The 26,645-nt window shown below is 39.4% G+C and overlaps 1 protein-coding gene across 1 annotated transcript in view; it reads left to right on the top strand.

Annotated features, from left to right (window-relative positions):
- The first annotated feature begins 789 nt into the window (after window positions 1–789).
- LOC125305470 (NXPE family member 3-like) overlaps window positions 790–26,645 on the top strand; it is a 34,247-nt gene continuing 8,391 nt past the window's right edge. The window contains 4 exon segments of the mRNA XM_048260201.1: window positions 790–1,076; window positions 15,697–15,755; window positions 22,569–22,946; window positions 24,682–25,100. Of these exon segments, the coding sequence (XP_048116158.1) occupies window positions 1,016–1,076; window positions 15,697–15,755; window positions 22,569–22,946; window positions 24,682–25,100 (917 nt within the window). The 5' untranslated portion in view covers window positions 790–1,015.

Here is a 26,645-nt window from a genome sequence, read left to right as displayed (position 1 = left end):
TACTCATGCTTGATAGCAGAATCCAGAAAGGCTACAGCTTTCCTAAAGAAAGTTAATATATGCAACGTTTATTTACTAAGCAGTTAAGGAACCGTATTGAGACCCAAGCTCTTACAGTTGTGTTTTGCCAATGTTTTATGAATACATAGCCCATACCTGTCAACATTTAGCTTTCCAAAAACGGGAGAATATATTTTTCCGGGGGGGAGGGGTCAGTGTTTGCATATTTAACATGTTTCATCCACGTGTTTCAACACTGCATTTCGGTCGTTGCTTTTACATTACCGAAAGCCTATGCATGCCAGAATGTATCCAGCTGCTGCCTGCCTGCATCCTATGCCTACTTCCAAAACTCCAAAGCTGCTTGCTGTCAGGATTCGGAAGTTTGATGGTCATACAAATTACGGGAGTTTTCCGGAGAAATAACAAAACAGGAGGGTGCTGGGAGATGACCTTGAAATCCGGGAGAACCCGGAAAAAACGGGAGTGTTGACAGGTATGATAGCCTACCACTTTGTTGAATAGAAAAAAATAAACGGTAGGCCTAATGCCTATATGTGCAGCACGCCATTTCGTAGGTCCTTTTAAAAATATTTTCATATGCTAGTCTCCATGGCCAGATTATCATGACCACGGGCCCTGGGCACAAAATCGGAATGGGCCCCCCTCCCACCCCGTCCGGAAGCGTAAACCACGCCTAGGAAATGAATGGGCTATGTGCGGCACGCTGGGCGGGGGTTTGCGCTCGCCGCTTGCGCGTCGTAGTAGGACAACGCCCAGGCTACCTGTTGCCTGAGGAAGAGCCAGGGACTCGAAACGTTGCACGCATAATAAAAAAAACTTTCATGGGAGCTATATGGTATGCGGATCATCTACCTGTTCGAAAGTCATTATAACCTACGTCCTGATCGGGGCTTATTGCTTAACTCTAACAAGTGGTATGCCATTTGTAATAAAAAGCGCCACCTACGATAGGCCCACAGCAAACGGGAGAATTGTATGCCAGTGTTAAGCAATGGCAAGTAATCAAATGGACCTAAATATCCACAATTCACTGATGCGCAAATGTTCGAGGCGTGAGTATGTTGTGTATTCATTATTTCTTGCAGAGTTGGGGTTTATGGTTATTTTCGTTATTTTTGTTTAGGCTAATATTTTCTATTAAGCTATATGAATTTAATTTAAACTGTTTATTTTTATATAGGCTAGGCTAAATGTTTATTTCCTTGTTAGACTAAATGTTAGAAAATTCGTGGGCCAAGAACTATATGCTAAGCAAAAAAAAAAAAAAACATTATTTGTTCTGCCTAGGTATGTAGTACGACGGAGTATTAGGGCCACACATGAAGGAAAAAAATATTTTTGCCATGACGAGATTAAACTCGATGGTCAAATGCGATGGTCAAAAGTAGCCTAAACGTCATTGCGGTTTATTTATTTATTGTAGGCCTATTTTTAAAGTGTTGTTCTAAACATTTAGTTGTTGCATCTAAATGTTCAACTTCCTGCTTATGCACTAGAGGCATACTAGGCGCTCTCCAATTCTAGACTTTCACGTTGCTTGTTTGTAATGGATGCAAAACAGCCCATTGCTGAATGTCTATGGAGGGACGAATGAAGCTAGTAGCCTACTTGCACACATATGCACACAAAGTGTATAAATAAAGTGCATGCACACATATTCTCTCACGAGATCAAAATAGTATATATGCTTAGGCTATACCTGTGTTTCTAGCCTCCTATAGGCTACGTATTGCAGGTGAGACATGGAAAAGCAGTTTTAGAAAAATTAGTTTTGCCATGTTATCCTATGGAGAGTGACGCCCGTGGGTCATGAAGGGCAGTTATTTGGATATGCAGTGGCCTTAACCACGTAAAACAGAGTGAAATAACATTTTGTATAGAAACATCATTGGATACAAATTTTTTTCTAGCTATTTAGCCTAAACGGCATAGTTTCCATAACCGCGAGACAGCACTTCACGATGACGGCAAACAGACAAGACGCAATCTATCTGAATATCTGCAATCTATCTGAAATAACACCTATTTGAAGCCCATTTTTCATGTAACATATTGTGTATTAGTGTAGGCTACATAGCTTAAACTGTGTAGGCAGTAGGGCCTATTGCGAGTTTAATGTCAGCATGTCGACTTTAAAGTCGACACGTCGAGATTAAAGTAGATATGATATTTCAACTTTATTCTCGAAATGTCGAGTTTAATGTCGACATGGCGACTTTAAAGTCAACATGTCGTGTTTAATCTCGCCATGGCAAAAATATTTTTTCTCTTCATGTGTGGCCCTAATACTCCGTCGTATATGTAGCCTATGCAGTGTAGTGATAGAAAAGCTATAGGCGCAGATTAAACAAATTAATCAATATTAATGGAGTCCGTAGTAGCCTACCTAGGGCCTTCACTGATTTCAGAACAGCGAAGGGGCGACCAGAGGCACGATCAGAGCCTTGGGCACGATGCGCTAGCGGAGCTTTTTGGACAAAGGCGTCTGTCAAATCCCATAGCCTAAACATAATAACCATAACCTACGGACTCAACTGGCTTATTGCTTTTTTAAAACGGTTAATTTATCTAGCAAGATTGCATAAAATAAAGGCACAACAACGATAAAATATATTTCCTGTTCCTCTCTCTGAATGATTGCCAAGCAGTCAGGTCAAATATCCTTGATTACTAGCTATAACCCGCTTTAACCCTCTCTGGTCAGGTGTTTGTGCTGTGCTTGTTTTACAACGGCATCGAATGCGATTCAGCCAATCATAATCATGGACCGGAACTATCGTTTTAGAATGTCAAATGTATGGTGTAGGTTTTTATACATTATAAGTTCCGCAACAATTGAAGGTTCTAAAATTCTATGTGACCCTTTCAACAATAAAAACAAAAACAATGCTTGAACGTTCTATTTGGTTCCCGAAGAGTCCCGAAGCCATGATGTAGCCAGAGAGGGTTAAAGCGGAAATCAAGGATCTTTGATGTAGCGTTGCCAAGGCAGGAATTTCACTGGAGTACCGAAGTCTGACTTAGCGTTTCCATGACGGCAGAATCACTGGATCTAAACAAACTTTCGAAGTGGCTTAAATAGCATTGAATGTAGACATGTGGCATAATTTCTAGCTAATAAAACGTTTTAAATGTAGGCTATGGCCATTTAAACGTGCTTTACCTGATAGGCAGCAGCTTACCCACATAACACAGATTCCCTGGCAGGTTTAATATAAAGAAACAAAATTCCAGTGTATATTTCACGTCTTCTCAAAGACTGGCGGCTGTTAAGAGTGACGTTTTTTGCTTAAAAAATAAAGCCAAAATACGTCCGTGAATTTAAGGATTTTAACCGCATGCTGTGAAGTTACATGCAGATCTCTTTTACAGAGGAAACCCATGCTAAAATAAAACTCTGTAGTCACGAATTTGATCGTGTTGGTATGAATAGGCCTATGGACCTTTTCAAGAGAGTTCCATTATCAGCATCATAGTTGGCCCCACAAGACTTCCTTTTTAACATTCCATATGTTATCTTAATGCAGAGGAAGTAGATTGGGGTCCAAATAGAACGTTCAAGCATTGTTTTTGTGTACCTTGTTGAAAGGGTCCATATGTTGTAGTATGTGATTCCTACAGTGTTAAAAAAATATACTGGACATTCCAGAATTAGAGGACATTTGGTGTTCCCCCCTGATATTTCAAATACTCAAGTCCAAAATAACAAAAATGTTTACATAACCTGCAAGTGAAACTGTCATAAAGCAAAACATAATAATCTGCTGGGGAAAAGTGGTTCCTTTACATGATTAAAAATACCGATTAGTTCTGGAACACCCCTTAAAATGGGGTTTTTATCCTGTCCCCGGCTCCTGATGACCAACTTTTAAACCAAATTGAACAGCTAAAATAAGTCTTTAATATATTATCTTTTGCAGTATTTCTATTGTATCTGTAAAAAAGAATTTCTTTGATTATAACATATTTTGAATACTATTTATTGTGCCATGAAGTTGTGTTCCCGAATGTGCACACAACCCTGTTACCAAAATAACATTTTTGCCTGGCTGATAAAGGGTTAAAATATTATGTCATATGACAAACAAGAAATGACATCATCCAATCATTTTCAAAAAACATGGGTAGACAAAAGGTGAGTGTCCTCTTCCAATTTTAATATATTTTCAAACTTTTCTGGGATAATTGAGTACGTAAAGCTTAACCACGCAACCCTGTTACTCATGTTTTAAGATTAATGTTGAATAATTTAAATTTTTATTTTCTGTATTTGTATAACCACATTGGTCCTTGACCTTGGTAAAATAGCTAAATTTTACAGCTAGCTTCTGTTCATAAGGTAGATGCTATATTAGCATTAATTCGCAACCCTGTTACTCGCAACCCTGTTACTCTAATTAAAGTAACATGGTTATTATCATAGTTATCAGGGTATTTTTTGTTAAATATGATATATTTATGATTAAATATGCTGAGTTAAATTATAAAAATGAATTTATTTGTATAATTAAACATATTTTAAATAAATTGCCAGATTTTCTTCTGTTAGTACAGCGTCATTGCAGCATAGTGTGCTACAATACATGTTGAGATTCAATTACAGCTGAAAATAAACACATTTTGGTTAGATATTTGTGATTATTTGCAATAGATAGGCCTAATATCAGAATTTCTAATGGATTTCTACAGATTTATGATGTTATGACTCAATTTGCAACCCTGTTACAAAAACATTTTTATTAAAATAAGGATAAATAATGGTAAGTAATTTTGCTATCACACAAAAAATTACATCAATAGTCCTTAGAACAGCTTATATGATTATATGCACAATGTATCTGAGCATATTTGAGAATAGATACTGGAATTATTAAAAAAACTGTGTCACTGTTAAAATGGAAGATAATTAAGCCTGTGATAGTTAGTCTAATTAACATATATAATATATATTAACAATCTTACCTGAAATCATATGACTATTCAGTGTAAAATGACTTCCTTTATTTACTGAAAAATATTTAAAAAATATACTTTTTTCATGCTATTTTGTATTTGTAGCAGGGTAGCGTATAACTACATGTACACAGCAAATAAAACATTTGAGGTGGAAAAAGTACCGTTGATGCCTGAGCTTGACAAATCATATAATTTAGTAGTTTATGACCTATATTTCTTAAATATTCAACAAAATGTTAAAATAGAAAATAATTATTTAAGAAGTGTAAATGCCAAAATGTCCTCTAATTCTGGAATGTCAACATCTTAGAAACGTTGTAAAATTATTGAAATAGATTAAGAAAGCCACCGCTAATGGTGATTTCAATGGTTAGATTGATTTGTATATATCAATGTGCTGTGTCTGTGTCCCCCCCCAGTGGCAGTGATGCGTCCTATGACGCCGGTGGTGGGTGGTCCGGAAGTCCTGGGGGGGGAGCACAGACACAACAGGGCGGATGAAACAAGGCAGAAGTACAGTTCAAGGGAAATCCAAAATCGTAGTTGCAAGGCAGAAGGCTGGTCAGAGTTACCGGGGTCGAAGAGTAGTCAGGAGTCGTTAAGGCAGAAAGCAGGTCTGGTTTTCTGGGGCAGAAGAGTAGTCAAGATTCAGGCAGGTCCGGGGTCACAAAACAGGAGTCAGCCAGAAGCGCGAGCAAACAGGTTCCGGGTGTGAACTTTGCAGACGATCTGACAAAGGAGAGCTGAAAGACAGGGCTTTCAATACTGGGAGAGGTTAGTGGGTAATGCAGACTAGTCAAGATTCAGGCAGGTCCGGGGTCACAAAACAGGAGTCAGCAAGAAGCGCGAGCAAACAGGTTCCGGGTGTGAACTTTGCAGACGATCTGACAAAGGAGAGCTGAAAGACAGGGCTTTAAATACTGGGAGAGGTTAGTGGGTAATGCAGACTAGTCAAGATTCAGGCAGGTCCGGGGTCACAAAACAGGAGTCAGCAAGAAGCGCGAGCAAACAGGTTCCGGGTGTGAGCTTTGCAGACGATCTGACAAAGGAGAGCTGAAAGACATCGTAAAACACTGAAAGTTAATATTTACACCACGGGTCTCACATGGCTCTCAAGCTCAGTCGCGTGCTGCCCTCTTACGAATTTAATAAAAAGTAAATAATGCTTAATTAAATAAAGGCATGTGCTTACTCAGCCTATAAGTAAATAAAAGAGCCCTGCCATAATTTGAGGATTTACAGCAGGCCTAGATGAGGTGGTCTAAATAATAGGACTACAGCTAATTTTATAACTCAAGCAAATTGTTTTCAATTAACATATCATTGCACAAATTAAGTTCAACAGTTAGATTTATCTGGACGTGTTTTAAGTTGGCTGCAGCCTGTAAATAGGCTGGGCCGTTCCACCGCACCTTTTGCGTCCCACAACATATAATCAGTTCTAAAGTAGCTTTAACAACAAATACATGTGTAATTTAAAAAAACTTAATGTTACTATAGATCATATGCATCAATATAAGACTAAGTAAACCCAAAAAGTTCAAATGATTAAAATCACATAAATATATGCTATGGGTAAGGATTTTGGTTGATTTTGGCGTGTCCCACGCTATGTTTTTTTCTTTTTCAACAGCACTTCTCAGTTGTAAAATGTTGGTAAAATGATACAATTTTCACCGTTTTATATGGTCTTAAGTGTAATCTCACTGTTAAGCAATGATTTTGACATAAATAGATATGTTTTCTTAGAAAATATAAGTCATTTATCATTGTCCCTTAATTTTATCTCAGTCCTGTTACTTTCACTAAAACCCCTTATAAAATAATGGTACAAACTAGAAGTGACATAATTTCAAGGAAATGACCTCATTTAGAAGAAGCAGATTCCACAGTGTAAGAAAGGGTAACTTTCTCTCTTCTTAAATGTCCTATTTTTCATGTTTTATCAGGGTTGTGAGAGAGGGGCGAGCATCAGTCCTGTTACCATTTTTTAAAGTGTATATATAAACCCAATATCTAGAAGTAATAACCTTTCAGATTGCATAGGCCTACCATGTGCCTCCCTAACCTTGACCTGTTAGAAAGGAGCAATTTAGCATGAAATCATCAGTCCTGTTACTATCCTACAATATTCTATGTAATAAGTGAATGGTAAAAAATAAATGCATAGCTTGAGATGGCCCAACACAATTTCTTGTCATGTTAAGATGTGTTAATTAAATGGGCATTGAAAAAAAAAATCAGTTTGAAACAATTATATTTTTCACATTTTTAAAGTTGAAAAGGCACAGATTTCATGGAATGACCCGGCTAATGATTTTTGAAAACGAACTGTGGTCATATGCATTTTACATAGGCAAGCAGGGCAATTTGGGAGTTTTTGACTGCATGGAAACGATACAAACTAGATGTACCGCATAGCGGTACAAAATCTGACCGCCGCTCAGTCCTGTACATCCGTTCCGTGAAAATAAATCATACTTCAATTTGTCTCCATATTTTACTCCATCCCCCACTCTTGAAACATTTGTGTATGCTTGTTTGGCATGCCTGAGTGTGTGTGTGCGGCTGCACAGAAAGTAGCCTATTGGTGCTGAAAAGGTGAATAGATTGTAGAATAGCCAAAGAAGATGTAGCATTGTTATAAAACCTTTAAAATCTCTAAACAATCACAAGTAGGGCAGTTCATCACAGTTCATCCATTGCAACTGGATTGATGAAAGGTCACTTACACCTGTAGGCTACATTGTATTTGGGAAAAGCAAAAGGTATCAGCATAATGTTATTTATTTATTTATTTATAAACAAAAACATCTCTGTCAGTTCCATGCCGTCCATCAACAGCTATCAAAAACAAAGGTCATTTTTGGATGGATGGATTTTTTGTGAATGTTTCTTCTTCTACATAAGATTTTAGTCATCTTTAGTTCATGTAATACTTTATTGTTAATGCACAAATTAAGTAACAGTAGTCTGAAACGAAATGCTGTTTTACATCTAACCAGTGGTGCAAATAACTGACATGTCCAAATGGGCCTTGATGAAATGTGTCGCTAGACTGTTCATACACATTTTAACATCCGTTATTGTTCGTGCAAATATAGGCTGATTCATGTTCACTTGCATTGTGTAACTGAGGTCCATGGCTAGTCTGGCTTTCACCAGACCAAGCTCAATCTTTTAAGAAATCAAAAAATAAATAGTGGGCAGATCAGGCTGGGTTCACCCAGTCTAGTCCATAGGCACCCGATATTGTTTAATTTTCCGATTGAGATATCCACGCTCTGGCTATTCTAAATGCAAAAATGCATCAGGGAGTTATGACAAAACTGTAACTAACAAACTAGATCCTAATAGAAAGCTGTTAGCTTCCCTAAGCTACAGGTAGGCTTATAAGGTAGGCCTATTTACAACATAAATTGTCAATAGGCTATGCTGGCGACACAAATAAAAATCTCCTTTGGAAACCAATGGCTTACGCCTTATAGTATCAAGCGGACTTAAACTGCCATATCGTGGCGAAAAGTTGTAATAAAATTCACGCAGCTCCATGTGTCAAGGAAAGCGCGAATGAAGTAGCCACTTCTAAATGGGACCCACTACACAGTAGCTTAAGGTGTGTTGCTAAAGCAGCCATAATGAAATGAAGGTGTCATTGTTTGGATACTTCACACACACATGCTTTTTAATTTCACAGACTACAACTACCAAGCTGGAATCAAAGCACATCGATTCCCCTCTCACACCCTGCACGCACTTAAAACAAAATAAACAGGCGTCTCAGTCTCACGCATGTATAGGCAAAACTGTATCAGACCGGTGTAACGTTGGTAAATCTTCCATTGCACAGAATGATTTTTGTAGCACGTGCAACAAATGACAGTCGAAGGATACAATTACAGTGCTGCTATCAATTTGCTTGGTATAGACCTCTCCAGAATAAGTCCCGCCTCCGTAACTTCCGATCCATCCAACTTCCGGGCGTCGATTGTCTATGGGAAATAACATGGCGTTTCGAAATATCATACCGGTAAAACATCTGTAGGTAGCGAAGTAGAAAAAGCTGGTTCCAAAAATCCACTGGATTTTTTGATTGTCGGTGCCGTTTAAGTGGTATACTATAGACTATACTACTTAAATGGCACCGAAAATAAAAAATCCAGTGGAAACTAGATGGCAGAAGTGTGTAGGCCAATCTGCCCAGCAGCTTTTTCTACTTTGTCACCTACAGAGTTTGACATGTACGATCTTTCAAAACGCCATGTTATTTCCCATAGACATTTGACGACCGAAGGTTGGATGGATACGGAAGTTAGGAGGCGGGACTTATTCTGGAGAGGTCTATAACCGCATTTATAGTTTTCTACAAATGCAATCAATCAAATTGGCCTCCATCACTCAACCAACGGTAACATTACCTAGGTCCTTATTGATATTATAAGATTAACGTACCTGCAGTAAAAACCAAGCATGTCCGATAAACATCCTCAGATTTATTTCGGCTTCAAGAAGAAATGGGAATTACATTTCATGTGAACATTGTCCTATCCTTATTAGACGTTCTCTGCGGTACAGTCCTTGTAGGAAGCGTCCATTGTTTTTCCAACCCACTTTTAACTTCCAACAAAATTATGTCTCACTGCAACGATGCGCCATCTAGTGGACAAACGACTACTTAACGCTAATACTGGAAATGCAGCCATGATGATGATGATGAATATTTATTTTGGCTTTCTTTTAATCCTACTGAATTTGTAATTATGTATCGGCCGTTCTAATACCAATAGTATGTGGGTGCCTGTGTGTGTGTGCATGTGTATATGTGTGCACCGCCATCTACAGGAAACTTGGCATACCCCCAGAGAATGCCAGGTCAATCATACACAAAAATTTGGTGCAGTTCTGAACATCTTAACTGAAGATAGGGGCGATTAAAGCAGAATAATATTGCATTTTCATTTTTTACCGGGGGGGTGCCAATCACAAATGAGTGATTATGGGCCAGCCATGTGGGCCCTTGAGACCAACATACCATAAAAGATTCTTCATCCTCAGTGCCACGGTTATTTAGGAAAAAAAATGCTTTTTTATGGGTTCGGGGCCCAGCACGGGGGAGTGGCCCCGGGGACTAAAAAAAATTTTTCCGGCTAAAACCCTAAATTTCTACATACCCACTAAATTTCATGTGCCCCGGGTATCGTTGACCAAAAATTCAGGAAGTAGATGACGGGGGAAAAAAAAAAAAAACTTTGACAATCAAAGCTTCGCTAGCGGCAGTCATAATTAGTGTCACGGTTATGTTTAGCCTAGGCCTACCATTTGCATTTATTTAAGTTATGAACATCAGACGCTTGAGTGAAATCTCAACCTTATTAGTGATTGATAGCCTATCTTATGCGCTTTGTTTAAGCAGGCCGTGAACAAAGGGTTAACTTATAGCCTACAGGTAGAAAAAAGAAAAATAGTGATAATATAACCAGAGCACGTTTACGGAGAGCCGGATCACTCCCTATTAACTCCATTGTACCTGCAATATGTTGCAGTTCCGCTAGGGGCGATCACGAATAAGTGCAAAAGAATGGGGGTCTATGGAGCTAGACGGCTAAATTTGTCTCTTTCACCTGGTTGTCGTTGAGAAATTGAGGATTTGATTGTGGTTTCTGCAAGCTCAATATGGATTATAGGTCAAAAGTTGAATGAACGAGTAGTCACGTCCTTTTGATTTCTTACAGGTTGGGTCGTTGTTGCCCACAACACACTAGCTTTCTGCTAATAAATGACGTCATTGACACATTTGAAAGGCTTTTTAGAACAAATAAGTGACTCAAAACATATAATACTCAGCGGTTTGTATTTTCTCTGCCCCCTCTTTTGACTGCAACATTCGAATTTCTGGGCAAAAAATTATATCCCGAGAAAAGTGGATTTGAGGTAGCCTAGAAATCTAGGCCATAGGCCTCCAAATTAATTTGCTCAGCCTGTACGTCTAGTATCGAACCATAGGGATTTCTATTGGCTTAGCACCGTGGATGTTCTCCAATCACAAGGTTAGAAGTCTTAAAGGCGGGCTTAACAGGATAACAGTCCTGAACTGAAACAACAAGTTCATGAAAATCGGAAGGTTGGAAGTTTCCGTCAACTTTGGAGGAGTTGGACTTGTGCTTTTCTTTGAAAGTTGAGCAACACAATGCACTATCATTAGACATGTATTTGCCGTTTGCCGACCCGGATGATATGGTCGTACGTAGGCAGTTTGAAAGACAATTCTCTGCCCGCCCCTTGGATTAAAGTTTGCCAGACTATACATCTCAATGATATAGGATGGCCCGCCAAGTAGGCTATACAGTCCATAGGCCTCCATTCATGGCACTTATTATGTATGCCAGAAAAGGAACTGCAACCAGTTCATTTCCCGTGATCATTCTCTGATTTTACCAGTGCAATAGTAGGCTATACAGTTCTGTCTAAATTAGGCCTATTTGTCCTAAATAGGCTCCTTATTCAGTGTAAACTTGGAAAAAGATCAGTCGGGCCTTTCACAATGTCAGTTCTTGCAGTTCATTACCGAGTAAAAAAGAAAAACAGCTGGCAATGTTAAAAACAGCTGTTTAGGTGGGCTCATAGAATTGGAACTGTAGCCTATATTAAATCTTGCGCTGAGCTTATTAAAATGGCGCCTTGTCAGGCTCAGAGTGTCATAGATGTCCATAGAGCATCACAGTCCCGCCCCTCCTCCGAGAGAGCTTAGTTTCCAGAAGTAAATTTCCTATTCATTTCTCCCATTGACATTTTGGAAAAAATCCGTATCTAAAGAGTTTTAGAGCATGTCTTAGGCTAATCAGCTACGGCGTAACTCATAAGCATACAACATATCATTTAGAGTGAAAAAACGAAGAGAAAGTCCAAAAAAAGTCAAAGGTACAAGACTGTGTACATATTTTCATTTCCGAGCGAAGGAACTACTCATCCCATAAACCACCGCGCCTCACTGAAAAATATATAAGCAGCACAAACCAGCGCGAAATCATTTCCAACCGGCGACAGCACGCGAACCCTTTCCTCCAAACAGTGATTTTTATATAGTTAATAGCAGTTATTTCAGGAGTAATCGTGTAATAGTGTTTTGGTATTGAATGTTATATTTACCATCGTGTATTTTATATCGTGTGTGTGAAACCGGTTAACGTTAACGTTAGCAACATTGTGCAGTGCTTCATATCTGACTGCCATCCTGATGCATGGACCGGTGCATGGTCTGCTCTTGGACCACCATATTCAGTTTATTAACTTGCTGTGAATACACAAAATGTTCATTAAATGTACGAAGAAGTATTTCTAGGTTAATGATTGATGATATGGCTCGTACAGTATGAAGGCTAATGTTAACTAGCATTACCAACCTCCCTGCTAAACTTACCACACTCCGTAGGTTTAATAGGTCTTGTCCCTCATGCTGGCCCTTACAAACCCACAAGCTGACCCTCGACACACAACAGTCAATAATGTGATCCGATTTAAAGTGGTTTTCACCCCTTTGGACACTCTTGATTTCGTCCTTGAAACAGTGAAATATTCACGGGGGCATGGACGGTTTGTTAACCATTTTACTGCAGTGTCTAGCTGGTGGTAGCATCCAGCTTGTGCTATCAGCTAGCTAGCTAGTTCAAAGGTTTAAGTACTTAATGGGGATATACAGGGCTTTTTATGCCTCGACTAAGTTGATGTTTCATATAAACAACAATTCATATTCATAGAAACAACAAGGTCACTAAAACATAATATATTTATACCTGTGTTGCAGCATGTAGGCTAATGTTAGCACCATTATGACATTCTAATGTCTGAAAGGCTAATGATTAGCCTATCGGCTACCTGAAAAGTTAAGTGTTCAAACTAGCATTTCCAGTGTTCTATTTGATGGTGTATTGGCCCTGACTAAGTTCGTGTGATATATAAACCACAATCCTTGTTGATACAAGTACCAATGTTCGTCTAGAAAGTTTTTATTCACATTAAGAATTTCGCCATAGGCAGTAAAAGACTCCGCCATCTTTGTCAATAATTTTCGCTGATAAAGTTTCAAACTATGACCTTAACGGCCTTTCCACCAATCAGAGGCATCACTGTGGGAATGTTCAGGATTGTGGGTAATGAAGTACTCACCCAAGACATCGCGAATAAAAGACATTTATCTCAAAACAAGGTTAGTGCCCCGTGAACTTTTGGCGTCTATATGAGCATACACAATCGCTTAGTACAGCCGTAGCTGGTTTTGAGACTACCATGTGCAGTTAAGTTTTTATGGCTTACACCCGAATTGTCAATGGAGAAATTGCATTGAATTCTTACTTCCGGAAACTCCTGTGGGCGGGACTGTGATGCTCTATGCCAGGGGTGGGCAAACTGCGGCCCGCCAAGCACTTTCATCCGGCCCGCTGAGCATTTCATTTGGTTATCAGGCTGCTCGCTATTTTTTTCGTGCGATAGAGACGACGTTGGTTAGCTTTACTGCAAACTGCTTTTCACTCTCCTTAGAGAACGTTTACAATGTCAATGTCAAAACATCATGTTAAATAGAGATAACATTATGTTAAACTAAGTTAACTCTTAGTTATCTCTTTTGCAGCAGATCTAACGTGAACATGCGATCCATTTAATTGGGAACGCGTCTGCACTCACGCGAGGGAGAGAGAGCCGCAGGTTCCAGCTGGCTTGTCATTGTTGATAATTGATATCTCCTTATGAGAAACTTTTAAAAGGAAATCATCAAGGCAGCAGTAGTTCCCACTACTGACCATTTAAAAAGTGTGAGAGGGCCATACCGTAGCAGGAAGATCATTGAGAAATAAACGTGAATTAAAGCGACAGTGCACAATTTATACATTTGTTAAACAGCATAAAATTAGCAGTATTTTTAAGCAATTAATATTTTTAAAAAAATATTTTGTCATACTAAAGTATAGGCTATAAAAAAAAAAAAAATTATGTGTGGGTCGTCTCGGGGTGGGGGTGGGGGGGTGGTTGTTGTGCGGCCCGCCGGCCAATTTTAAAAACCCAGTGTGGCCCATGAGCCAAAAAGTTTGCCCACCCCTGCCTATGCAGAGCGTACTTCATGCCTATGATGTAACTGATCTGTCTTGCTCCGCTCTAGAATGTTTGGTTTCCACGGAGATTGTTCAACGCTGTAGGCTGCTAGTTGCCTTTGCCATGATGCCGTTAAACCACCGAACACAGTAGGCTAAAGCTTAATGATCGTATCATTAATCTTACCTTAATAATATTCGCGGAAATTATCCAGGTAGCAAGTAAAGCATGTTATATACATGAACTGAACAATACTAGTTGGCAAGTTAGAGATGACTGTCATCAGTGCACGAACGTTTTGCCTAGCGAACCAAAGTTCATAGGCTAACAAGACATTCACATGAATTGTTAACGTTAGCCTACGTAAACTACACAATAACAATACGGCATGTTTCTGATAGAAGCTAGGCCTATTTGGACTACTAAGGTCGTCTGTGCAACAGTTTATAGCGATGGTTCGGAGTAATTTCACCCTAGGGTCCTTTGCACCATGACCCCGAGCCAAACACCCTCCCAGAACCTGTTTTCCCTTGGTCGAACCCTGGTCGAGTAGCGCTGTCAGAAACGAATGAGTTTCTGCCGTCGTAATGGTACCAACTTTTATCTTGTAAATTACCCCACTAATAATGCCCTGAATGGTACGAAACTTCTACAATAGTACAACTATGTTCTTTACTCATAAAACGAGGCATTGAAAAGTGTGTAAACACACCAGGAGTTTTTTTTTTTAAATAAGACTTAAAGGTGCGATTTGTAGGATTGTTACCGAACGTTCTGTTGGCCAAAATCAAAACACTGGTGAACGTTCTCAAGACTACCAGACGCGAGCCAGATGTAATGAAGACTTAGCTAACGTTAGTTGACCTGCAGCTGCTTTAACGTTTCTCCCAACCATGACCCAGCTACACATTACGGAAACAGTGAAAACAAAAAAAATACCTCTCTAACCAACGTAACATATGTAGCTGAAGTTAGCGATGCAGATGAAGTTTAGCATAGGCTACCTGTTGTGGAGAAATATGGCCAGATCTGCGTCAGACTTGATATTCTTCGTTTGACGAAGATGTCACCATCTCATGAAGCTCCTCCGATGTCCACTTAATTTGTTTCTTGTTTTAATTTTGTAAATTTGCCTGACTCTTAGGCGTTCATGACTACAACTGACAGCTGTTGACAGTTGGCCTTTGCTAATTTGGCAACCCAAATAGGAGGACGCGCTAGCCATTATTAATACGCTATTCTAGAATTAATCGTTCAAAACATAAACGAAAATTCCAAGAGATTCCGCCCCCTAACTGATTTTTTTTCATGGGTTTTACGGGGTTTCACGGGTTAGAGTAATGTTGTCAAATAAGCCATTACTTCAATTCATCGTGTTTCCTCACTCTCTGACAACATATGGTGATCATTTTTGGAATGGTTACAGTTTATTTTCCATTATTTCCTACATACTGGACCTTTAAAGTCAATGAACCTAGATATTCTTTAGAATGTTCATTTCCCAACATTCCGTCACACCGGTGTGACGGTACTCATTTAAGGGTTATCAGACTCAACAGATCTTTTTTTCCCTTCTGAATTCCACGTATTTTAAACATGAAAATTAACTGCTGTATGTATTTGTTATTTTAGTTGGCGGGTACTGTCAGATATGGCAAGTGATTGTGTCACTTGGACTTCTGTTTGTTGGGGTAAGTTCACATATTTGTTTGGTTTAACAATGTTCTTCTTAAAATACCCTTGTCTACTTCAGTGGCGATTTTAGAAATGTTTAACAAGGGTGGCACTGGTGAGGCACTGATTAATTCAAGGGTGGCATGATAGTCAGGGGGCCTATGTGGTTTCTGTGGGATTGAAATGTTAATTTTTGGAGAGTGGTTGGACTGTCTTTAGAGGTCATTGAACAAAAATGATGTCTCCATTTTTTTTTTTACCTGTTTTAACCCTATTTTTGTGAAATTGTATATTTCACTATAATTAACACCATGAATTTCGCCTAAATCACTGGCTATGTTGAATAAAGTTCACAAAACAGTTATTTTCTTATTTTCAACAGTATGATTGTATGTCAGTATTATGATTGTATGTCAAACATTTAGAGATAAGATCAATAACCAATCAGTTTCACCAAATACACATACTCCATTGCTGAAAGATAGCAACATCACAGAATCACAGATGAGACCTCAAACAACATTTAATTAATTTACATATACACAACATATTACTGTAGATCTCACCTCCACAATTTCCTCATCAAATCTACAACTTGTGTAAACCCTATTTGTACTCACCTTCTGACTGGTCTCCCCTTCCTGGATAATGTTTTGCTCTAGATTATAAATAATTCTATCAGGGCATGTACCGCAGTCGTTTAAGACATATGTTATTAAGCCCTACCTCAAAAAACCTGGCCTTGTATCGATACTGGTCCTCCTGGACCTCAGCGCTGCCTTTGACACCATAGATAGACCATGACATACTACTTAGGCTTGAAAATTTGATAGGCATCAAAGACTCAGCACTCGCTTGGTTTAGATCATACCTTCCTAACCGTCAACAATTTTTACAGGTCCATAATAAACCATCTACCCAGATTATGGTAAAAATGCCTCAAGGCTCAGTACTGTGTTTAACAGATGATGCATAACTATACCTCTCCATAAAACCTGATGAATTAACCACGTTAGCCAAACTTGACACATGTATAAGAGCTATAAAGACATGGATGACGAATAATTTTCTGCTTTTGAACTCAGATAAAACAGAAGTCATGGTTTTAGGTTCTAAAAAGATGAGGGATATCCTATCCACATCACAGGCTACATATAGTGATCTTCCACTGACCTCATCCACAAGTGTTAAAAACCTGGGAGTTATAATTGACCAGGACCTAGCACTAAGTAATCACATAAAACAGATCACCAAAACTTAATTTTACCATTTAAGGAACATTTCAAAGATAAGGAAGTCCTTATCCTTACCAGATGCCGAGAAATTAATGTTTTGTCATCTCAAGGATAGACTACTGCAATGCTATTGCAGTGCTATTATGCTGGCTGTAATAATACCTGTCTAAAGAGCTTACAGCTTATTCAAAATGCAGCTGCTCCCACACACAAAAAATATGAACATATTTCCCCCATCCTAGCATCTTTACACTGGCTACCTGTTAAAAGTCATTGACTTCAAAATATTACTTATAGTTCTTGGTTGGTTGCCTGCATTGAAAGAGGACACCTCATGAAGACGCTCTCTTGTCTGCTTCTGACAGAAGAAGCACTTATCTATGCTGGCAGCAGCTGCTGCTAAACAAGTGTACAAAGTCCCTCTAGATGGACTTGATGCAGTTGCAGGTGTTGCTGCAGGTTCAGAAGATGGTCTACCACGTCTTTTCTGAAGACACCGAGTCCTGCCTGCTTCACATGATTTCTAGTAGCGAATATTAGCATGCTGCAGATGCTCACTGTTACAGGTGGATTTGTAGCAGCTCCTGTGCCAAACTGCTTTGTTCTGTTGTAAAATAACTGCATTGTAACAATGTAATCGTTGGCTGATCTGTGATCCCCATCTCCATACTCTCTCATGGACAAAAACAAGAAATTTGGCATATGTCTCTAGTGATGGGTCATTCACCAGTCCACACATATCTGCCACTGGATACATAGCCCAAAATCTGTTTCTTTTAGAATATGTGTACCATCACCTGACTAACAGAAAGACACCCCTCAGAATATAACCAACTATAACTAGACTGTGCCACCATGAACTATGAAAATGTGCTTCAAAAAATGAAGAAGGCTAGAAGGTCACTAATATCACCAACCATGAAGAACAGAGCACTATGTGCTTATTCGATATTCTAAATTCTATCACTGCCAGCTATCATCAGCCAACTGTCACTGGTACTGTAGTCAGGGATGGATTACTGCACAGGCCTACAGGGGCCCAAGGAGTCAGAGGGCCCAAGCCACTGCATGAAATCATTGCCTCAATAATCATATCAACACATAGGCTAGGAATCTGATTGAACTAAAGTATTGACCATCCCTAAAATGCACCAGAATACAGGAAATCACATCAAATCAATTTAAAAAAATGTCCCCCACAACAATTAGTGGGGGGCCCTTAATATATCTGGGCCCAGGGGCCTGAAAGTTCATAATCCGTCCATGCTGGTATCTCTCTTTCTCTCTCTCTCTCTCTCACACACACACACACCTGTCTGTTTGTCTATCTGATCCTTTACCCTTTCTTTTCTTCACACTTAGGCTTAGGAAGGCCTTACAGACTTCAGCAGGTGCTATGTAAAAGTCTATTAAATTTGATTTAACAGAGATTTCTGCACTTTGTGCTCTGAATGGGTGTAGACAATAACTGACAGAGCAGGCTAGGCTTAAACTCAAGCACACTAATAGGCATGAATTGATAGTATTGATATTGAAGTATTATTTTTTAAGCGGACAATTTCGAGAATTTTAGGCACAATTTCTTGTTAAAGAGATCAATCATCAGTCTAAAAATGTTTTATAATGTTGTATTGTTTATGTGGCCCACTTTTGCACACTACCTTGTAGAATATCTTTGCTTTTTGGCACCAAACCCTATGCTATAATACCAGCAATGTGAGGTTTATGGACAAAACACCAAATTTGACCTATTCTGAATTTGACCTTTGATTTGGGTCCTTCAAAACCTTCAAAAAAATGGAGACATGTTTTTTTTTACTCTTAAGAACCCATAGAACAAAGATATAATACTCTCCAAAAATTAACATGCGAACCCCACAAGCCCCCAAATTAGACACATAGGCCCCTCTACTATGAGGCAAAACATCCAGATAAACAGAAACAGGCTCAAGATGTGAAATTAGCACAAATACATTAGGGAAACCAGACACAAACACCATACTCCAAACACCAAAAACACAAATACCTTTCTCTCACATAAAATTTCTTTGTATTTGAATAAAATAATACAAACATATTAAAGTTAATTATCTAAGTTGTCTGTCCATGGGCTATAGTTTATCTTGACATACCGATCATTTTCAAAATTGGGGTATGCCTTCATGACAATTTTGTGAACCCATGTTGTCCAAGGCACCTAATTAGACTTACAGTGTAATCATGACATTAAAGGTGTTAAAAAGTTTAAAAATATGAAATATTTAAATGACAAAATATTTTAGGCTACTTGTTTATGAACTCTGTATGATATGAGCTACATATATACAGTTTTCAGCTAGTTTTCATACATGACATACCTAAGATTACACTCAGTAGGCTAAACATCACTGCTGCTGTGTCGTGTTGATGTAGCCTAGCCTAGTTTATTGTAGAAACATTAACTTTCTCCCCCAGTGTTTCCTCTTCAATAGCAATGCCTAAAGCGTCCCTGAGTGATGTAAATACCGCCTCCCAGAATGTTTGCAAGCAAGGGCAACAACAATGTTTTTTAATACTTCAAAATAACATTTGATAAATAAACCTTACATTTTTCAGTAGACATAGGTGTGTAGATTTGAACAAAATCTAGTTTGGTTCTTACCGGGGCTTTTACTGCCTGAAATATCTGATTTTGTGTACCACGCTCGGAGTTTAGTGCTGGGCTGGTGGGTGCATATTCCCAACCTTCTCACGGCACATCAATGGTTAGCCCGAGAATTCTCATCTCCATTCAAAATTCCACTGGAGCTCCAAGCGGATTTGTACACGCAGCCTTACAAGACTGTTTACAGCTCTTCGAGTCATGGTAAAATGTAATTTTTGGTACATAGCTAATTTAGAAGCTAATTTAGAAACACTTCTAACACTGCTTGCGTTTCTTTAGGAATCCGCCATCTTGGTTTGTATAGAAATGAATATTAAGGGACACATACGCGTAAGAGGTTGGAACTTACCAAACTTTAGCAAATTGTATTTTTTTATTTAAAAACTTGGACATGCCTTTCTGCCACCGAACGCTATCTTAAAAGGCAACATTTCCCCCATTTTGGACACAGATTGTGCAGCGGTTGGCATGACCTGGGATCAGGGTTCTCAAGTCTCACGCAATGGGCAAACACACACAATTCAACAAGTTCACACGCTCACACACCACACCTTGCATTTCTCACGCAGAAATATTACTAGGGATTTCAAGGTATCTGCAAAATGATTAGAGGACATGCAGGGATACGAGAGGATATCTCGCTGGGTTCAGAACTAGCGCACCACTCACCAGCAAAATCAAAAACATAAATAGCCACCGACATCCAATCAAAAAATAGTGTTCGTTGTATCTGGGTAAAATTCCAAAATAGGACATCCCCTCCCTGCAACCACGTTATGTTTGTGCACTTATGTGGGGTTACACGTTTAAGATGTCAAAACTGCACCAAAATTATTTTTATTCAGAAATTCAACTGTTTGTCATTTTGGTAAACCAGCCTACTTATGGCACTTTAACAGTGTGTGTAAATCAGGCCTTTCTACGAACACTTGTAACGCTGTAGGCCTAGCTTACTTTATGGCAAAATTATTTTCCTATTTATAAACTAAACTAAACTGTCGGACATTAAGAAAACACCATAATGTAATAGATACCCAAAATAATGAACTTGCTGTCCTTATAAAAAATAAAAAGTTGGTCTTGGCATGCCCATTCTTGATCCAATGGTTCAGTGGCAATAGGCTAAGTGAAAAAAGCAATTAGCCTAGTAAATAAAATATTTGTCTCACTCAGTAGGCCTACATATATCTCGTAAATTGGTGAGCCATAGAATATCCCACTGTCAAGTTAATATAATATTTGAAAATTCCAATCTATCCCACCTAAATATCAAAAGTTATTTCTACTGACCTGCTTCCTGGTGACATAAAAACACAAATGGTTTCCCCTCGATATAAAGGCTGACATAAGAGACATAAGCTATGCAAGATGGGTACAAATCCCAGACTGTCCTGGAAAATAAACAAAAACAAGATATAGGATGTATACAATGACAAATTCAAGGTCTCAAAGTGTTAATGCTTCTTTCCAAAAAGAAGTTATTATTTAAGGGGTTATTTTTAAAAAAAAATCTTCTGGGGGAGCATGCCCCCAGACCCAGACCTAACTAAGCTGAGTTACCAACCTTTTGAAGTGTGGTGCCCATTTCACATATGTGCCTGGGGGGCCCATTTTACATCTGATAATCTGCCCATATGTGCACACCTTTTGCTACATAGTGTGCAAGTTTAACGCACTTATTTTAATAAATGGTGCACTCATCTTAGTAAATAATGCACTTACTTTTATCAATTCTACACACAAGCAAAACATTTTAGTGAGTGAGTGCCCCCCACCCAAATCTCACTCCAAGCTGAGCTCAAAACTTGAGAACCCACCCTGCAGCCTGGGATGCTAATAATATAATGCTGGCTGTAACATTATTCCTATGAAATAATACACCAATTCAGTGATCTTCAACTTTCCCTCTTCCAAAAATTGAAATGTCCAATGTACATAAACATAAACAGAACGTAGAAAAGATGCTTTCTATGTAAGGGATAATGTATAGAATGCCGGTCATTATTGGGAAAATAAGTCCCAACAGGGCGAACTGGACCCCGATGTGCCCTGAAGGGACTTACTTATACATTATCCCGTTTATTATACGGCTACTTGCCAAAACGAAAAAATAAACTCCATGATACTGTATTTCTCTTTCCATTTATTTGTTATCGTTTCGTTGTGGCTTTTGCTGAAAAACAAATCGTTTGCAAAAAAATAAACTCCTCATGATCAACCGTGTTCATTTTGAATGAAAATCCATTTTGACCATTTTATTTGTTATCGTCAATTTCTACTTGTATTGTGAAGAGCCGTATAATAATTGTTTATAAAAATAACACATAGGCTACCCATGAGTCTGTAAGCAATCAACGTGGGAATATGTGCACCATTTAGCTATCCTGTATCAAAACATGTTACCTCCATCTGCCCCAGAATAAACTAGCTCTGTACCACTCACCAGGGTCAGGCACTCACCAAGGTAATACTAAAGCTTAATTCTTTGTCACTCCCTAATTAAAATGTGATGTCCGTGCTCAGTGTCTCTCTCAGCCAAGGGGCCCTGGGCTGAAAAAGGTTGAAGACCCCTGCACTAAGTAGCACTAACTGTGAGCACTCAAGTAAGCATTAGAATAGCATGTAGTGTAGTGTAGTGGTTAAGGAGCTGGGCTAGCATGCAGTAGCCTGAAAAGTTGTGGGTTCAATTACTGACTTCCACCGTTGTGCCCTTGAGCAAGGCACTTAACCCCAAGTTGCTCTGGAGACAGTGGCCCTTGTAATATAATTGACATGTAAGATGTAGAATATGTGACACTATATTTCAATATAAAAACAGTTAAGAAATCTGTTGATTGTGTAACTACTGGCCCAAATTATGGCGATCATCCTACATAATGCTTTATTACACGATAGCTGACATGGGGGTTGTACGACTATGGTAATGTTTTTGTTTGTTTATCTCTTCTCAGGTGTTGTGGTGGTTTTACATTATTGGAAACACTAAAGGCTTTGAGCCTCTCCTGCCGCAGGCCAACGACAGAGTTGAGAGACTCGATAACAAAGCAAAAGTACAAACACAAACATTCAAAACCCCAGAGGACCTAAGCGCGGAGGAGTGGGACCAGATACAGAGAGCAGTTCAATGGGGTGGACCGGACCAGGAGATTACCACTGTAAACATGTGCACCAGTCCGGACCACACCACCTTTGTTATTAATAACGTTAAGGACAGTTACTATGTGGGAGAGGAGCTCCATGTCACCATTGTTGCCAAGGACTTCACCGGAAAGCCAAAACGCTATGGAGGAGATTTCTTCAAAGTAAAGGTTTTTTCAGACAATTTAAAGGTAATTTCATATTTTCCCCACCCATTCAGTTCATAATTCATGATTTAATAATTTTGCTTTGTATAATTTCCACTGTGTTAATGAGGGGATAACACTTAACTAGGTTAGTTGTTTATAACACATTTATATGCATTTAGTTGTTTATAAAGCATTATATATCTTGTTCAAAATATCAGAGCAAAGTGGCTGAAAGGAAGAAAATAGAGATGGGGCCTTCGACAAACGTCCTGCTCAAAATATTGTGTTGCATTGCCCTGCATAGCACAGCTTTGCGTTGCCCACAGTTAGAACATTCCAATTGAAAACAATGTAATTAAACTGATCGCTCACTCACATCGCGTGTAGACAGATATGATGTAATCCACAATCATTCACTCCCAGAAACTGCCCCCCAGTCAGACACCTGTAGTGGAAAATATGTGTTTTCTTTTCATGATCTTCATACAGACTTTAGTTCATGTTCCAAATTTGCAAAAAGAGAAGCAAGTGAAAAACATATTTTTCTTCCACAGAGAACAAAACGAATGTCATGGGTTTTTTTTGTTCATGTGCACTGAGTTTGTTGCCATGGGTGTTAAAAGCCATGTGTGCTATTGGTACCCCGAATGCGAATAGACATGCAATTGCCCAAATATTTTATTTGACACAGATGGGCAATTGAAGGAAAATAATGTCCTACTAATTAGCCTCACATGCCATTATCACAGACACCTAAAGCTGACCTATACACAAATCCGGCGAAACACGGAAGTAAAGCAGCGCCGCCATTATTGCGTTGCCTTGCTGCTAAGGAAGTAGCGAAGTAATGTGTTGGTCCTGTAGGCGGCTGTAGCAGACGTTAGCTGTAGATGCGAAATCTTCTTTTTCTTAATTTTTATTTAGTACGTATGCTGTCCAGTGATGCCAGGAAAAGCGTGTTGTGTGGTCAGCTGTTTTAACAACAGTAAGAATATACAGACCTAGAATTAAACCGTTTGTGAAATTCACAAACCTTTGTTGCACATTGAGTGCCCATGTTTACAGGCTTACGGATTACACAGAGTTCCTTGTCGAGTGGAGGACCAAGATGTGCGTTAAAAGTGGATGAAATACATACGATTAATAAAATAATCCTGAATACCTGTAAGAACATGTATTTAACTGCTACAAGTGGTCGTGGCTAATAGTTATTTGCAACTTCTGAAGCTTGTGATATTAGCAACACAGCTACTAATGATAGCATTCGGCTTATTGTTGTCATTAATTAATACACGTCTTAATACATTATGTTGTCAATAAATTACCTTCATTGGTAAGTTTTGGCCACTGCCTGACATCTACCCAATGTTCCCTTTCACCTGACATTTTTTCATGAGCAGGATCTCCTATTTGATATTCTCTGACTGGATGCTTTCATTGAAAGCCATTAGAAGGCACATAGTAGGATCATTTAGATTCAGTGTTCATTTCCTAGTTTTTTCCTGACATCATTATTGTTCAGTTGTGAAGTGACAGAGCTCAGAGCTAGGTTCAATCCAATAGGTCCAAATCTAGGTCACAGAGTGTGCCCCGGCACAAATTAACTCTTGCCTTTAATTCAACTGGTAGAGCAAGTTGCTAACAACACCTTGGTATATGGTCATGGTTCTGGAAAAACACACTTTTTTATTTTTACTGAATGTAAGGTGACTCCATCTGAAAACAGGTCTGTCCAGTGAATTTTTGCTAAATATTTCCTCTTTCCCCTGCTTGGTAGGCTAGTGTGTTTGGAGAGGTACTGGATCATCAGAATGGCACCTACTTGGCCCGGTTTACTCTACCATGGGTGGGGGAGGCATCGGTGGCGGTCCTTCTGGTTCACTCCAGTGAGGCTGTGCAGGTCCTCAAGCGACACCGGGAAACAGACCCTGACCGTGGGTTCTACTATGGCTACTTTTATGGCCAGAACTCTCAGGGTGCTATAGTGGAGGAGAAGGCGGCCTGCAATGTCAAATGGGAAGGGGTGGCACTGCCAGGCGAGGAGCCCTGCTGCTGTGAATACCCAGATTTAAACGCAAAGCTGACGTGGCGCTGCCGTAAACCCCCCACTCTCCCATGCAATACCCTGGTGCACCATGGTATGGGTACCTATTACATCAATCACTGGACAGACCTTGAGAAGGCAATCATGAACGGGTGAGGAAAAACATACATTACACAAACATACATATAATATGACAAGGGGGGTAGACAGGACAGGAAGACAGGGCATTGAGGAAGAATACAGCATAACATGAAGAGAAAAAAGAAACCCTCAGACTATGCTCCTGTGGGGAACAGTGTGGGAACAGGAAAAAAACACCTCAGCAACATTAGCACATACACTTTGCAACAACGTGAAAGACACACGGCTTGCAACGGGGGGGGTGGGGTGGAGGGATATACCAGTGCAGGCAGGCAGCCATCCGGTCCTGCAGCCATTTGCGGCGCTGGTCACAGACCCGCTTGACAGACTGGGGGTACAAAGCGGCGAAGGCGATGGATGGGGGTGGTGGGGGGGTGACTGCATGTCTGTATATGTGTTAGATGTATGTGTAGGCCTGGTGAGTCGCTCCGCCTGGTACCACAATCTTAGTGCCTCAGTCCGCAGGATTGTCAAAGTTGGCAAGTTGCTATGGAGACAGCTTTGGTCATGTCCCAGACAGAGTCCACAATCAGCAGGTGTCTGTAGGAAGTGGGGAAAGGGATGCAAGAGCGTCTCGCTGCAGTGCTCTTCCCATATTAGGATTTATGAGTTATTAAGAATGATCATGATGATTTCTTTTTCTGCCAAAAATGTCATCACTACTCAAATTCTGATTTGAACACAACTTGTGCAGTTCTCTAAACACATGACATTGTTCACACTTTAGTTGAGGGGCCACAAACATGATGAACTCATGAGTATTTAACCTGACATATCATGATAATAATGCTTAAGAAATCATAATGATGGACTAACCGTACCTAATGCTTTAGTTGATGTGTTGTTCATTCATGAGGTCATTAATGAGCATTAATGAACTCATGTAAATTCCTGATGATTCATAAGATAAAGGAATGAAGTAATGCATAAATCATGAATTAATTCATGCATGTACCTCATGTACCCTTACCGTAAAGTGTTACCAAACATTCTTTAGAATACAGCTGATCAACCATCTGCTTTCACTTTTGAATGAAGTTCCAATACTTGCGGAGTGATATGAAAGACGTGAATAAGAAGCACAAAACCCATTTTCCTTGACAGCGGTCTGTTATACTTAGCAACGGTCTGTTATCGAGAAAAATCAGACCACCGAACGTTGGGAAGGCCCATTCAAATGAATGGAGCATTCTGCAGCATTATGAAAAGCCGTGTGTAATAACAGAAATTAACAAATCATCAGCAATAACCATAAACATATACAAACTGTGACTCTGTAAGGACAATTTATTCTATTCTATTTATTGGGGGCCTAGCGAAGCTGCAAAGGCACCCATTGAGTTACTAGCTTTTCCTATTATTATATATCTGCCATTGGAGTCTATGGCAGCCCATAGATGCCTGGCTAAAAAGTGCTGAAATTTGGCAGAAAGTTTCGGGACACTGCACTGACCACTCACGCTCATTTACTACTCTCTAAACCCAGCCGTCTAGCGCCACCACCAGGTAAAATTTGGCCGAAAATTGAACCGCTGGGTCGAAAGTTACAGTATGAA

Source organism: Alosa alosa, chromosome 13 (assembly GCF_017589495.1).
Source record: "Alosa alosa isolate M-15738 ecotype Scorff River chromosome 13, AALO_Geno_1.1, whole genome shotgun sequence".
Lineage (NCBI taxonomy): Eukaryota > Metazoa > Chordata > Actinopteri > Clupeiformes > Clupeidae > Alosa > Alosa alosa.
The sequence above is the reverse complement of the archived record's forward strand: the minus strand, read 5'-3'. Positions and strand labels throughout refer to the sequence as shown.